The sequence below is a fragment of the Gorilla gorilla genome, chromosome 1 (genome assembly GCF_029281585.2).
Source record: "Gorilla gorilla gorilla isolate KB3781 chromosome 1, NHGRI_mGorGor1-v2.1_pri, whole genome shotgun sequence".
In the NCBI taxonomy this organism is placed as follows: Eukaryota; Metazoa; Chordata; class Mammalia; order Primates; family Hominidae; genus Gorilla; species Gorilla gorilla.
In genome coordinates, this window is record NC_073224.2 from 99,871,968 (window position 1) to 99,886,496 (window position 14,529).

At 52.6% G+C, this 14,529-nt stretch overlaps 1 protein-coding gene and 1 long non-coding RNA gene across 19 annotated transcripts in view; one reads left to right on the plus strand and one right to left on the minus strand.

Moving 5' to 3' along the window:
• LOC129526837 (uncharacterized) overlaps nucleotides 1-3,182 on the minus strand; it is a 38,868-nt gene extending 35,686 nt beyond the window's left edge. Inside the window, exon 1 of the long non-coding RNA XR_010129325.1 lies at nucleotides 2,443-3,182. This is a non-coding gene — a long non-coding RNA (uncharacterized lncRNA). The remainder of the gene's footprint in view (nucleotides 1-2,442) is intronic.
• Nucleotides 1-14,529, plus strand: part of ARHGEF11 (Rho guanine nucleotide exchange factor 11) — a 112,662-nt gene that overhangs the window by 95,278 nt on the left and 2,855 nt on the right. For all 18 annotated transcript variants that reach the window (XM_019024891.4, XM_019024856.4, XM_055362378.2 and 15 more), the window contains 17 exons: nucleotides 509-635; nucleotides 3,716-3,895; nucleotides 3,986-4,033; nucleotides 4,258-4,445; nucleotides 4,764-4,910; nucleotides 5,199-5,278; nucleotides 5,437-5,562; nucleotides 6,062-6,179; nucleotides 7,031-7,209; nucleotides 7,791-7,866; nucleotides 8,122-8,289; nucleotides 9,447-9,537; nucleotides 10,250-10,375; nucleotides 10,806-10,867; nucleotides 11,814-12,032; nucleotides 12,329-12,691; nucleotides 13,730-13,825. In XM_019024891.4, coding sequence (XP_018880436.3) covers nucleotides 509-635; nucleotides 3,716-3,895; nucleotides 3,986-4,033; nucleotides 4,258-4,445; nucleotides 4,764-4,910; nucleotides 5,199-5,278; nucleotides 5,437-5,562; nucleotides 6,062-6,179; nucleotides 7,031-7,209; nucleotides 7,791-7,866; nucleotides 8,122-8,289; nucleotides 9,447-9,537; nucleotides 10,250-10,375; nucleotides 10,806-10,867; nucleotides 11,814-12,032; nucleotides 12,329-12,691; nucleotides 13,730-13,825 — 2,394 coding nt within the window. The remainder of the gene's footprint in view (nucleotides 1-508; nucleotides 636-3,715; nucleotides 3,896-3,985; nucleotides 4,034-4,257; nucleotides 4,446-4,763; nucleotides 4,911-5,198; nucleotides 5,279-5,436; nucleotides 5,563-6,061; nucleotides 6,180-7,030; nucleotides 7,210-7,790; nucleotides 7,867-8,121; nucleotides 8,290-9,446; nucleotides 9,538-10,249; nucleotides 10,376-10,805; nucleotides 10,868-11,813; nucleotides 12,033-12,328; nucleotides 12,692-13,729; nucleotides 13,826-14,529) is intronic.

The following is a 14,529-nucleotide window of genomic DNA, read 5'->3' on the forward strand; positions in this document are numbered from 1 at the left end:
TCTGTAGTGATGAAGGCCAGAGAAGGGCAGAAAGGACAGGAAGGAGAGGCAGAGAAAAACAAAGAACTCTAAAATTCATTTAAATTTGAGAAATGTCTGATATATTTTGGCAACATGGCCAAATTACATGTAGATGTGCTTTGGTCTTCCTGGCTGTTTTTTTAACCTATATGTGGCTTTTAGGAAAAACCTAATCATGACTTTCAAGCAGAAGCATTATTGTAATAATGTGAGAGCCAAAAGAATGCTTATGTAAAATATACTTCCAAACCCTCTCATTTTGCGCATGAGGAAAGAATAAACCCAGAAAGGTAGTGTGACTGCCCAAGGCCACACAGCATATTCATAGAAGAGCCAGGACCAGAACACATCTCCTGACTCTTGGTCCAGTGCTGTTCTCATCCACGCTTGCTCATTGCTCTGTCTTCTGGGATCTGGGGAAGTCCAAGCCTGAGAAGCCATCCCTGAACAGCAAGCCTAGTGTCCTTCTTTTTCTTTTTGCTTCTAGTCAAACCAGGCAATGTGAGGAACATCATTCAGCACTTTGAGAACAACCAGCAGTATGATGCCCCAGAACCTGGGACACAACGACTCTCGACTGGAAGCTTTCCCGAGGACCTGCTGGAGAGTGACAGGTAGCACTGGCTGGATGGGACTCGCCAGCTGCTCGAAGAGTGGGGCATGGGCAGGGCTGATGCTAGGGTTTAATTCCAGCTACTTTACCCCTCTCCACTAGCTTCTAAGGCTCCCTTTACAGAACTTCCTCCCCACCCCCAGTATCTTCAGGAGACACATTGTGTGCTGGTGAACAGGCCAGTGGAACAGCAAGTAGATCCCCGACTTCCAGCCCAAGAACTACACACTTTTCAAATTCCCTTTGGATTTATCACCTGACTACTCAGTAGCCTTCATCCAAGATTGAGCTAGGTGATAAAAAGCAGCTAATCAGGAAACCCTAAGTGACAAGGATGAGGAAGACTATAGTGGGGGCAAGAGGGAGTCCTGGGGAAAAAAGACCCAGGCAGGCAAAAGAAAGTGGTTTCCTGTCTGTATGTGAAGAAGAGAGCCAGAGATGAGGTTCTGCTGGGTACTTTAAAGACAAGTGATGTAACTATAGGCATCAGATGTCCACCTCAGCAAAGAGAGGCAAAGTGGATTGATTACAAATGGACTGTTTTTCCCTTTTCAAGAAGAATAAAGGGAATTGAGACTGGCATCTCTCATATTCTTCTTTGGTCAGGTTCTAACTAGAGTCCCCGTCTGGTATGAAAACTTGTTCTTGGACTTAACTTGCTCTTGATTGTGGCATGACAGCAGTCAAGTCATGTCTAAAATTCTATAGCCAACACTTAAAAACCAACACCACCCTTAAAGGTGACTTAAACAGGTAGAGTAATATGGTCTTGTGTGGGGGGAAATAATGCTTGTGTACAGTCAAGCCTCAGAGCCATTGAGCTGGAGTACAGGCAGGCATGAAAGCAAGTCAGTATGTAGCAGCGTGGATATTCAAGCCATTTTGCCTTTGTTTGTTTGTTTGTTTGTTTTGGGGATATTTTTTTTTTTTTTTTTGAAGAGACAGGATCCTTCTCTGTCGCCCAGGCTGGAGTGCAGTGGTGCAATCATAGTTCACTGCAGCCTGAAACTCCTGGGTTCAAGGGATCCTCCCACCTCAGCCTCCTGAGTAACTAGGGATACAGGCATGCACCACTGCACCTGGCTAATTGATTTTTATTTTTATTTTTTTGAGACAGTCTCACTATGTTGCCCAGCCTGGTCTCGAACTCCCAACCACAGCAATCTTCCTGCCTCAGCCTCCCAAAGTGCTAGGATTATAGGCATGAGCCACTGCACCTGGCCTATTTTGCTTTTGAAATAACTAATTATCAAACCATAAGCCAACCTTTCCTGCTTGAATGAAGGTTACTCCTTTCTGTTTATATGAAGCCTTTTTTCAGCTTAACACGTGTTAAAAGATTTTGCTGCCATGAGAATTGACAGATTTACAGGAGACAAAGGTTAGATTTGTACTAGGGGAAGGTTGAGTTCTAACATTAATGGGTAAGTTAAATATGCAAATTATGTGATTCCTGTGGAAGCACATGATGTCGTAGATATATCAAATATTTTAAGATTATAAGACATCAACATTTTGAGAAAATATTTGAGACCATTTACAAAGTTGCATTCTTGGCATTGCTAGGTAAATTTGCCCTAAGACACTCGCTAGGATCCTAAAGGTACTCTAAGCAGAAGCCTTTGGGTTTGATGATTATCAACTCATTGGCAATCTCAGAAGAAATAGTATTAGCAGTATGGTGGGTCAGAGATTGTTGTAGATACTCAACAGGTATAAGATGCCCCAGTTCTAGAAGGCAATACCCTAGGAATTTGGGGGCAAAGATAGATGATATGCCTCACTTCTTGGTGAGGAGCATTACTTACTTCTGGGTGCTTGAAGGAAGGTGCTTAGCTCTGCAGCCCCAGTAACTCCACTGGGTGTTTGTTGTGGTGGTACAGTGACCCATTAGGACACTGAAAAGTGTTTCGAGTTAGTCTGGGTTGGGATTGTTCTAACACAATTCTGGAGGGTGAATTCAATAAGGGATCAGTGGGCAGTATGTTTTCTAACCCTGCAGACAAAACCCTCAGGACCCTAGGAGGTGAGCTCCATTTTGGATCATCTGGCAGTTTGGGCACAATGAATGGAGACTGAGACATTTAGCTCCTCATTGCAGCAACCTGCTGTGCTATTAAGAGCTCTGCAGACATTTCCAGGCCTCCTGTGGTCCTAGAAGCAGAGCAGGATGTAGATTACTAATAATATCAGAAAACCAGCCCAACAGGGCCACAGCATGGAGGTGGGGTGACCGTCCTGGGGCGGCTAGGGGTCAGAGGTGCCAGCTGTCTTGGGCTGATGCACTGCAGGACTCGACACCGCAACACCCAGTCATCAGCATCTCATCAAACCCCAGAGACACTCAGTAGCCAAGCACGGCAGGCCAAGGAGCGGGTCCTGCCTATCAGTAAAAAGGCCCCTTTAAGCACAAGCCTGTCTGCTCTTGAGAGGAAATGGAATCTTAGGAACAGTACTGTTAAGATAAGAATGGAACTCATCCACATCACAACTAGAGGGCTAAGAATCCAGCAGCAGATAGAACTTTCTGACAGGCAGTGTGGAAAATCCTAAAATGAGCTGTGAATATAGTGACTCCACTTTCCTCTTAAGACCTCTTAAAAGAGGTTCGCCTTAAGCAGAGTTAAAGGTGGGAGCTGACCCGTTCCAAAGCAGAGGCAACGTGAACTGGCCACTAGGGGCAGGGAGCTGGGACCTTGTGTTCCCTGTTGAGGGACGATGATGTCTACCACCTTCTTGACAGAAGCATGGTGTCTCAGGCCTCTGGACACACTACAACTCTGAGTCTGTTAGCCCGAGATTTCATCTTCCTGTTAGGATCCCTTCCTAATAGCTCCAGAGGAAGATGACTCTGTCGATCCATCAGGCTAGGCTGGGGAGAGAGGAGGAGTTTGTAGAGCAGCAAAAATAGTCTGTCATTGAGAAGCTTCCACTGCCATCCAGCTGCTTTGGCCATGTTCAGGAGGAGAACCTGTGGCATGGAGGCATCTTTGAGATGGAGCCACAGGTAAGAGTTGGCCAGGATGTAAGCATGGCCCACTGACTTCCCAAGTCCCAAAGTCTTTTGTCCCTTCCCCCCAGTTCACGCTCAGAGATTCGCCTGGGCCGCTCTGAAAGCCTCAAGGGCCGGGAAGAGATGAAACGGTCTCGAAAGGCAGAGAACGTGCCCCGCTCTCGCAGTGATGTTGACATGGATGCTGCTGCGGAGGCTACTCGCCTGCACCAGTCAGCCTCATCCTCTACCTCCAGCCTCTCCACCAGGTGGGCAGGGCTACAACGGCTGCACCCATGGACATCTCAGGGGTGGGGGCAAGGATAGAGGGTTGCTGAGAGTTGACATTCCCTCCGCAGGTCTCTTGAGAACCCAACCCCTCCATTCACTCCCAAAATGGGCCGCAGGTAAGTGATGGGCACGGTAGTGCTTCTGTTTGGTGTCTCTGTGTCCCATCCACACCCAGCTGCTCCTCTCACCCACAAGGGGCTGGTTGGGTGGCTCTCTCCTCTTCTGGGCCCACTGGTTTCCCATGTGAATGGGGCAAGCAGGTCGGGCAGGAGAGGGAGGGCCAAACCCTCTGTGTGAGTTCTTCCTCCTAAATGAAGCTGAGCTGCCTGTTTTCCCCCAGGAGCATTGAGTCCCCCAGTTTGGGGTTCTGCACAGATGCCCTCCTTCCCCACCTCCTAGAGGATGATCTGGGCCAGCTGTCTGACCTGGAGCCAGAGCCAGATGCCCAAAATTGGCAGCATACAGTGGGCAAGGATGTGGTGGCTGGGCTAACCCAGCGGGAGATTGACCGGCAAGAGGTCATCAATGGTGAGAACGTGCTCCACTGCCCCCAGCTCTGCTCACACGTGTGGGAATAGGTCCAGAATGCCTAAGACACAAGGGTGGGAAAGAGGTAAATAGGGTGGGGGGCCCCTGTGTGCTGGAGCAGGTCCACGTTGCCTGTTGCTATAAGGTTCCCCTCAGTTCTGGCCCTTGGGGTAAGAGAAAAGTTGCTGTATGATCTGAAACTGGCACTTCAGTTCCCCCAAAAATAGAGTGGTGTGGGAACCAGGGCAGGGACTCTAGATACTTGCTGATCCATTTTCTCCCTGGCTTTCTACCCTCCTTGTCACAACCACCGCTCAGAGCTGTTTGTGACTGAAGCTTCCCACCTGCGCACACTCCGGGTCCTGGACCTGATCTTCTACCAGCGAATGAAGAAGGAGAACCTGATGCCCCGGGAGGAGCTGGCCCGGCTCTTCCCGAACCTGCCAGAACTCATAGAGATTCACAGTAAGGAGCCTGTGCCCCTCCAGACTCCTCTTCTGCTGCCCTTCAGCTTCCTGTTCCACTTTGGCCCCACTGCCAGGACCTCCCTGAGTAGGTAACCTCCCACCAATCCCTGGTGAGAAAAAGATGTGTGGACAGCCTGAAACCAGCACTGGAGTTCACCCCGAAAGTACAATGGTTTCCAGACCCTTCCCATGGCACTGCTGTCAGAGATTCACTTCTCTCTGTCAGAAAGGTTCTGGCAGTTGAGCTGAACCCCAGGCATTTCTATTTGTTCTCGTCTTGCCCCAGATTCCTGGTGTGAAGCCATGAAGAAGCTCCGGGAGGAAGGCCCCATCATCAAAGAGATCAGTGACCTCATGCTGGCCAGGGTATGGCTCCAAACTTCTCCCTCTTGGCAAGGAGGAGATTGGGGGAGGCAGGGTCTCATTACCCAAGGCCAGAGAATTTGGCAAAGGAAGGGATAGGCAGGGGTCTGGTCCCAGGCAGGGGTTTGATGCCTGGCCCCATGTCCATTCTGCCTCTTCAGTTTGATGGCCCTGCCCGAGAGGAACTCCAGCAAGTGGCTGCACAGTTCTGTTCCTATCAGTCAATAGCCCTAGAGCTAATCAAGACCAAGCAACGCAAGGAGAGTCGATTCCAGCTCTTCATGCAGGTGCGTCCTTGGCCATGCCTTGGCCTTCCTTCATCTCCATCAAGGTCACCAAGGATCTCCTGAACTTCTCTCCTTCTGGCCACATCATCCCTGTCTACAGCAACTCCCTCTACCCTTCGGCACACGCTCCTCAAAAGCGCTGACTCACTCTAGACAAAGAGACTTCTGTTTGTTGGAAAGAATCCTGGATTAGCAGTCAGAGGCCTGGCTCACCCACCAGCACCTGTGTGTCCTGAGATGGATCTCAGTTTCCTTGTCTATAGAATGGCAGCAATATGCCTGCCCTTCTGTTTTGACCATATCCCTTTGGATTGGTGTCTCCCTGCCACCACACACCCTTCTCTACATCTTTAAGGAAGAAGCTTCCACTGCCATTTCTGAGTGATCCATCTGGCGTTAGGACCTGTTTGTCATGTTCACACCCATCTTGGCCCTGAGCCCATAAGCCAGCTCCCAGCCACACTGACATCTCCTCCCTTCTGTGTCTCCTGCTGTCTAGGAGGCTGAGAGCCACCCTCAGTGTCGGCGGCTGCAGCTGAGAGACCTCATCATCTCTGAGATGCAGCGGCTCACCAAGTATCCGCTGCTGCTGGAGAGCATCATCAAGCACACAGAGGGTAGCACCTGGGGAGGGGCTAGCATCACAGGCAGTGGGCCTCGTGCCAGACCCTCATTCTGACACTGCTTTGTGACCTTAGCAAGTCACTGTGCCTTATGGTCTTTGGTGTCTTCGTCCTTTTTCTGTTGTGGGGTGTTTCAGAGAAGAAAATGATTGTAAATGTCCTTTGGAAAATATAAGGTGTTTAACAGTGGGAGGAGTAGGGGCCGCCATCGAAGGCCACCTGTGTGGGCCTTTGTGCAAATCCAAGGAAAGCATCTGGTGCCCAACACAAGCTGGCACTCAAGGAAGGGCACCTGGGTCCCTCTGGTTGCATGGGGCTGGATTTTATCCCCATTCATGCCCCCTGCAGTGCACAAAAGACACAGCCTATGTGGTAACACTAGAGGGGCAGGGGACCAGACTGAACAAGAGGGTCTAGCCTCAGGTTGTCACTCTCCCTGCGATCCTGGGCATCTTTCACTACCCCCAAATTTCAGACATTGGAGTCAGGACAGAGAGGTGTTAGGAACCCCAATCTGATTTGAACAGGCTTTCTAGAGGCATAATTGTGGCCATTTACCACAGTCTCTGTCCCTTGCATCTGTAGAGCTGGTTGTAGTAGAGGCAGGGATTCCCAGGAGCTATCAGCGTCTTCAAAGCAGTGGTCTGTCTGAGACCTGAAGATGCTCAGTAAAAGTTACCCTTACCACTTGGGGTCCTCATGTGAGGCAAGGGAGGCTCCCCTCCACCTACGCCTGCTGGTTTGAAGTAAGCCAGCTGCCATGGATGAATAGGCAGATAACAGCTGGCGCCATGTTAGACTTCTCAGGCAGGAGCCCCAACCATCTCTTCTTTCCATTTTGGTAGGTGGCACCTCTGAGCATGAGAAGCTGTGCCGGGCCCGGGACCAGTGTCGGGAGATTCTCAAGTATGTGAATGAAGCAGTAAAACAAACAGAGAACCGCCACCGTTTAGAGGGCTACCAGAAACGCCTGGATGCCACCGCCCTGGAGAGGGCCAGCAACCCCCTGGCAGCAGAGTTCAAGGTAGGAGGCAGAGGCTGCAGCAGTCAACCCCTCACACTTTGTAGGTACCCTTAGGAGCAGAAGACTGGTCAGGGCTTGGAGAGTCTTAGAGGTAGGAGACAGAGACCAGATAGGGTGGCACAATGGAGCCCCAGAAGACACACACCCTGCTATTGTCACCCTGTCCCTAGATGGACAAGGCAGGCCGCCCCACCTAAGAAAGACTAGATGTTGGAACTCAGCCTGAGAGAGCAGGGGATGGGGTAGAACTGGAGGTAAGGTGGAGATCTTCTGGGAGGGAATAGAGCTGGAGGCATGGGCAGGAAAAGCAGTATGTGGTCTTCTTGGGACTGTAGCTGGCACGTGGTAGGGGCAGGTGGGAGACCCAAGTCAGAGCCATTGGTATATCCCCCTGCTGCCACATGGCACATGACTTCACAGTTACCTTTTTGCTTGTCTTCATCCCCCACAAGAGAGTAAGGGCAAGGACTTTTTCTTATTTACCAATTCCCAGCACCTTAACACAATGTCTGGCATACAGTAGGCTCTCAAACACTTGAATGAATGAATGAATGAATGAATGAATGGTGTCTCCTTAACAGAGCCTGGATCTTACAACCAGAAAAATGATCCATGAGGGACCCCTGACCTGGAGGATCAGCAAGGATAAGACCCTGGGTATGTGCCAGGGGACTGGGACTGAGCAGGAACCTGTAGTGGGTGGGCCTCCCTGGGCTCTTCTGTCTTTCCCAAGCATTGAAACATGACTAGAGGTGATAGCTCAGGACATGGGAAGGGAATAACCAGAGAGAGAAATGGGGTCACCAGACTCCCAGGACTTCCTAGAGCCTCCAAGGGCCTGTGGCCCTGCATTGTGCTCATGAGGGATGAGTAGGCACCAGGGAACACCTTCCCATGACCATACCCCTCCAGACCTCCACGTGCTGCTGCTGGAGGACCTCCTAGTGCTGCTACAGAAACAGGATGAGAAGCTATTGCTGAAGTGCCACAGCAAGACCGCTGTGGGCTCCTCAGACAGCAAGCAGACCTTCAGCCCCGTGCTCAAGCTCAATGCTGTGCTCATCCGCTCTGTGGCCACAGGTACCTGGGGAGATGGTCCAGGCTGGCCTGGGGCTCAGGGACCATGTCCAGCAAGTGCTGGGTGAGGCAGGGCCAGTTTGGAGCCTTTACAGGACCTACCTGTCCACCTGTGTTCCTTTCCTCCTGTCCTGACCCAGCCTAAGCGGTAGGACTGGCCCAAAGTGGGGTAGGATGAGGGTTAGGATGGGGACCAAGAGGAAGACAGACAACCTGGCACAGGGGTGGTCAGCAGTCCCCAAGCACAGTGCTGGATGGGATGTGCACACCCAGGATGGGTAAGAGTGTCTGAGCAGGATTGGGAAGAATGGGATTAGGCAGAATGAGTAGGACAAGCCTTTCTGCTACAGAGTGACTTGGGCAGAGCTTGGTTACAGAAGATGTTAGTACCCACGGTACAGAGCTGGGTCCAGTGGACAGGGACATTTCAATGAGAAGTGTAGTGTGTGTGAGAAAGGGCTCTGGAGCAAAATTCTCTGGATTCACTTTCTTCGTCTGTAAGATAGGAGTGATACCTACCCTACCTCTTGTGGGCATCAAAAGGGATGACGGGTATGAAAAAGTTTTATAAACCCTTGACCAGGCACTGTGGCTCATGCCTGTAATCCCAGCCCTTTGGGAGGCCGAGGCACTCAGATCACTTGAGGTCAGGAGTTCAAGACCAGCCTGGCCAACATGGTGAAACCTTATCTCTACTAAAAATACAAAAATTAGCCAGGCATGTTGGCAGGCACCTGTAATTCCAGTTACTCGGGAGGCTGAGGCAGGAGAATCACTTGAATCCGGGAGGCGCAGGTTGCAGTGAGCTGAGAGGCGCCATTGTACTCCAGCCTGGGTGACAGAGCAAGAATCCGTTTCAAAAAAAAAAAAAAAATGTTTTATAACTCCTAAGCACCATACACCTATCAGCCATCACTGTTATTAGAGCAGGAGAGGAATGGGGGTGGCTGTGAAAGATGACATTAGAGGTCCTGGAATTTCCTCTGTCCCTTATGTAAGTGGGTTCCAAGTGGTCCTGAAGATCCACATCTGTCTCGTGCTGCGCTCTCCATCCGCGTTGAGGGTCAGGGCTTTGAGTCCCACTCTGTCACCCTGGCCCAGGCTGCAGTCACACCTGCCATCCCTAGTACAGACCCTTCTACCTTCCTTTCCTCACACAGATAAACGGGCCTTCTTCATCATCTGCACCTCCAAGCTGGGCCCACCCCAGATCTATGAGCTGGTTGCATTGACGTCATCAGACAAGAACACGTGAGAATTGATTGAGGGGTTACCCGTAACTGCGGTCCCTTTCGGACCAGGGTGGTGTGTATGAGGACAGTGGATAGCAAGGCCAGGTTTGGGCCCCAAAGCAGTCCCTGGACAAGGGGTTGGGAAGGAAGTGGGAGGTAGGACAGAAGTAGAGAAGCTGGGAGGGGTCATCACCCCCGACCTGGTCACCAGGCCCGCTTCTGGGAGAATGAGCTTCTGGCAGTCTTCCAGCCGCTGCTGCTGCTTCTTTCCTTCCTGCCCTACTCCCTTCACCATCAGGCGAATTAGATTCATGCATCCTTCTCAGGCATTTGCCTCCCACCCAGCCCATGTTCTTTGACAGCAGCTGCCAGAGGTGGCATGGTACAGTGGAAGGAGACAGGTTGAGTCAGACAGTTTCCCAACTCCAGGGTTTTCATCTGTAAAATGTGGCTAATGCTCCCTGTTAGAGGATTACTTTAGAGGGAAAACATAGAATGCTTTGCACAGAGTGTAACAGAGGGTTGGTGTCCAGGATTTGGTAGCTACAAGTAATATAACCGCAAGGGAGCAGCCAGGGAGGACTGTACAGGGAGGTGGGCACCTGCCAGGCAGAGGGTTCTTAGGGCCTGGAGAAGGGCCTGGAAGCCCTGTTCCAGTGGGCTCAGTACGGGGTGGTGCGTGCTGCTATCTTGCTCTCACTACAGTCCTCTCTGTTCCTGCCGAGCAACAGATGGATGGAGCTCTTAGAAGAGGCCGTGCGGAATGCCACCAGGCACCCCGGAGCTGCCCCGATGCCCATCCATCCTCCACCCCCAGGTCCCCGGGAGCCAGCCCACCAGGGCCCCACACCCAGCAGGTGCAGTGCTTAGCCCTCCAGACCCTGCACTCTCTCCACTCCAAACCTCCTGTTTCCTGCTGCTTTTAAGCCCTTCGCCCCCGTGGGTAGACAGCCACAACAGGGAAATGCTAGCAGGGAGCAGACAGCTCCAAGTGCTGGCAGATGGAGGAACATGCCCCCTGTCCCTGCTTCTTGTCCCTGTCCACTCCCCCACAGCCTGCCACCTGGCTGTAATAGAGCTGAGCCTGAAGAAGGGTGAGGGGGGTGTAGAGCAAGGGACCAGAGAAGCTCAGCCAGCAGCCCCCCTCCTCTCTGGGTTGCCAAGCAGACCAGCCAGGTGAAGAGGCCCACACCATCCTTCTCGGATCCTACTCCATTGCCCATTCTAACGCACGAGTCCAGGGTGGAATCTCATGACATCTCACCCTGTGTTGGTTTCCTTCCTCAGGGTAGAAATGGATGACTCAGACGTGTTCCATGGTGAACCCGAACCTGAGGAGCTGCCTGGAGGTAAGGGCCCTGAACTGTCCTGTGGGAGCCAGCCCAGGCCTTTTTCTGTAGGCACAGGTTGGGTGTGAGTATGGGGGCGATGGGAGAGTCCATCAGGGCCCGGGGTGTGAGGTTTTGATAAAGAGTAGAGAAGAAACAGGGCGGGAGGAAGAGTCTGGAAGAGGAAGGAGAGCAGACTGAACAGACTTAAGAAAGGGTGAACTCGCTCACCTGACCAGAAATTCCCACCCAGCCTCTCTGGGTGACGGCGTCAGCCGTGGAAGAAGACGAGCAGTCTGGCAGGATCCACGGGCCCTGCATCCTCCAGCCAGGGGTTACTGTTGGGGAGGGAGATACATGCTGCAACTATGGGAATGGAAAACATGGCGGGGCTGGGGAGCTCAAAGGGCTTAAGATGCAGTTACTCTGATGGGATTGGTAGAGGGGACAGCATTCTCATTGAGAGCTTGCGTGTGAAATAACCTGGGGTCTTGGGTTTCAGGAGAAATCTCGGGTTTCCTGGCTGGGTCCCTGTTGTTTCCTTCTGCTTAGAATGCTTTTCCTTCTAACGCCACACCTCCTTCGCGTCTTCATTCCAGTGTCCTCTTGGCCCAGTCTGTTTAATACTGTAGCCAGCACTGTCCAGCCCCTAGCCCCATGCCCTGCTGTTGTTTTCTTCTTTCCCGTGGAAGTTACCGCCTTCTAACAAACTACATAATTGACTGAAGTGTCTTATTTTTGTATGTCCCTCCCCTAGAATGTAAGCTCAACATAGGCAGGGATCTTTTTGTTTTGCTTACTGTTGTATGCCAAGAGCCTGGGACAGTGCCGGTCACAGGAAGTTCTCAGTAAACAACTGTAGAATAAGTCAGTGTTCCCAGCCCCTTGGCTCCAAAGCTGCCCATAGGCTCTCCCATATGTGCCCTCTCCCTTTCCCTGCCTTACAATCTTCTCTCATCCGAAACAGGCACTGGGTCCCAGCAGAGGGTCCAAGGGAAGCACCAGGTCCTGCTAGAGGACCCTGAGCAGGAGGGCAGTGCAGAGGAAGAGGAACTGGGTGTCCTGCCTTGCCCTTCCACATCCCTGGATGGAGAGAACAGGGGCATCAGGACAAGGAACCCCATCCACTTGGCCTTCCCAGGCCCTCTGTTCATGGAAGGGCTCGCTGACTCCGCTCTGGAAGATGGTGAGTGCTTCAAGGCCCTGCCGTCAGCCCCTGATCCCCAGTCGCATACCCAATGTGAACTGGCAGGCGCCTGCACCCTCCACCTTCCCGAAGGCTCTTCCTGGTGTGCTTGAGGAGAGATGGATGCAGAGACAGATGTCGTTCCCCACCCAACCCCCACCAGCTAGTTGGCCAGAGCCCTCCAGCTTCACCTGTGCCTGAGGTCACCACCTTGGGGTCAGTGGGGCAGTACAACGATCCTTCTGGCGTGGTGTGCAGTCCCATGCTGGGAAGACATCACCCTGTTTCCCCTCCAGTGGAGAACCTGCGACACCTGATCCTGTGGAGCCTGCTGCCAGGTCACACCATGGAAACTCAGGCTGCCCAGGAGCCCGAGGACGACCTGACACCCACACCTTCTGTCATCAGCGTCACCTCTCACCCCTGGGACCCAGGCTCCCCAGAGCAAGCACCCCCTGGGGGTGAAGGGGACAACACCCAGCTTGCAGGGCTGGAGGGGGAACGGCCAGAGCAGGAAGACGTGGGTCTCTGTTCTCTGGAACACCTACCCCCAAGGACCAGAAATTCTGGGATATGGGAGTCTCCAGAACTGGACAGGAATCTGGCTGAAGATGCTTCAAGCACAGAGGCAGCAGGAGGTTACAAAGTTGTGAGAAAAGGTAAAATAAATGGGAGTGTCCAGTGGGGAGACAAGCACCCTTGCTAGGTGAGATAAGTCTTCCGAACAGCTGCTTCCTTCCCTATACTCCCCCTGGGTACCGTGTGAGCAGAGACCTACGCTGGGTCCTGGAAGAAGGAGACAACGCCGATATCAGGCAGGCTTTGGAGTTGGACATTCGAGATTCAGAGCTTAGCTCTGCCACTTAATATCTGTGTGGCTTTAGACAAAATTCTGAATCATCTCTGAACTTCATTTTATAGCACATAAGGACATTTCTTTCTGCCTGGCACAAACCAACTACCAGTACCAGTCTCTGTTAGTGCTCCTCACTGATCTCCTGTTCCCAGGGAAAAGAGCCACTCTTCTCAGGAGCCTCAGGCCGGGAAAGACAGGGCAGGTGCATGCAGCCCCTCACGCCAGGCAACAGCTCCAAGGGCAGTAGAGGTGGCAGCTGGGACTGGAAGGGGTGGAGGACAAAGCTGGGAAGACATTTGGCGTGTGAGGGATGTGGGGAATGAACAAGGTGGCAGGGAGGGCACCCCGGGTTGGGAAACACCATGGGCAGCCTTGAGACAAGAAAAGCCAAGACAAGCTCACAGGAAGGCCAATAGATGAGCCCAGGGAGGAAGGTCCCCACCCCGGGAAGAGTGGGCCGGTCTGAGAGGGTGGCAAGAAAAGTAGAACAAAGCCTGGGGCACACATGGGATGGATGGGGTTCCACGCTAGTGGGCCTGCCCTCCCCTGGGATTCCACTCTGCCTCCCTTCCAGCAGCATTTTTCATTCCATCTGCCCAAGGGCCACCTGTCTCCTGGGTTTCTGGGAACTGACCTTCCTTCTCTGTCTCTTGGTGAATTGGTGGAAAGTTCTCTGCACTGCCTGGGATGTCATCGTGTATGATCTTGTGTTCACCTTGTTCTTCCCATTTTCTCCTCCCCCTGTCCCCACCTCCTGCCCTCTCTCCTTCCTGTTCTCTCTCCCTTCCCTTTCCTTGTCTTTTGGTCTCTCCTCTTCCTGGTGGTGGTGGTGTCGGTGCAGCTGAGGTGGCAGGCAGCAAGGTTGTCCCTGCACTACCAGAGAGTGGCCAGTCAGAGCCTGGGCCACCTGAAGTGGAAGGCGGAACAAAGGCTACGGGTAATAACTTTCTCCTTGGAGCTAAAGACAGGCCAAGACTGGAGTGTGGAACCTGTGAGGGCAGAGTCGGACCCCTGCCCATGGTCACACACACACCCACAAGCTCCCTCAGCTGCCTGGAATGGGGAGGAGGAAGATCTGGCTCTAAAGACGGGGAGATCTGGTTCTAAAGGCTGGCTGTCCATCCAGCCTTAAGAAGCCACCTGTCCAGGCTCCTGTTCAGAATGGCAGGGATAAACGCCTGTGTGCAATTGTGGGAGGGGCAGGGAAGCCTGGCCTGGGGGTGGGGACCCAGTGTCCTTCACCTGATACGCAAGCAGCCACTTCCCCACCTCAGCCGCCGCTCTGGTGTCACTGTGGAAATCGGCTGAAAGAGCCTCCCAGGTTCCGCAGTGGTTCTCTGTGCTTCCTGCCTGTCAGGAACCCTCCATTCCTTCCTCCAGCTCTCTCTGACACCCCTTGGTTGGGTCAAGGGACCTCCAGAGGATCGTGGCATGGATGGAAGAGGGGCAGGGCAGGGCTGTAGTTCATCCAGAGCTGGAGTCAGGCAGGGCAAGAGGGCTGCTGCCTGCTCCTTTCAAAAGAGCCTGAAACCAGCTCACAATCTGTTTACTCAAGGAGGGGGAGCCACTCCAATTTCCCCAAATGAAACACTGCAGCTCTGCCACTTCTCCCTTGAGTTCATCGCTCAGCATCTCCCCCAG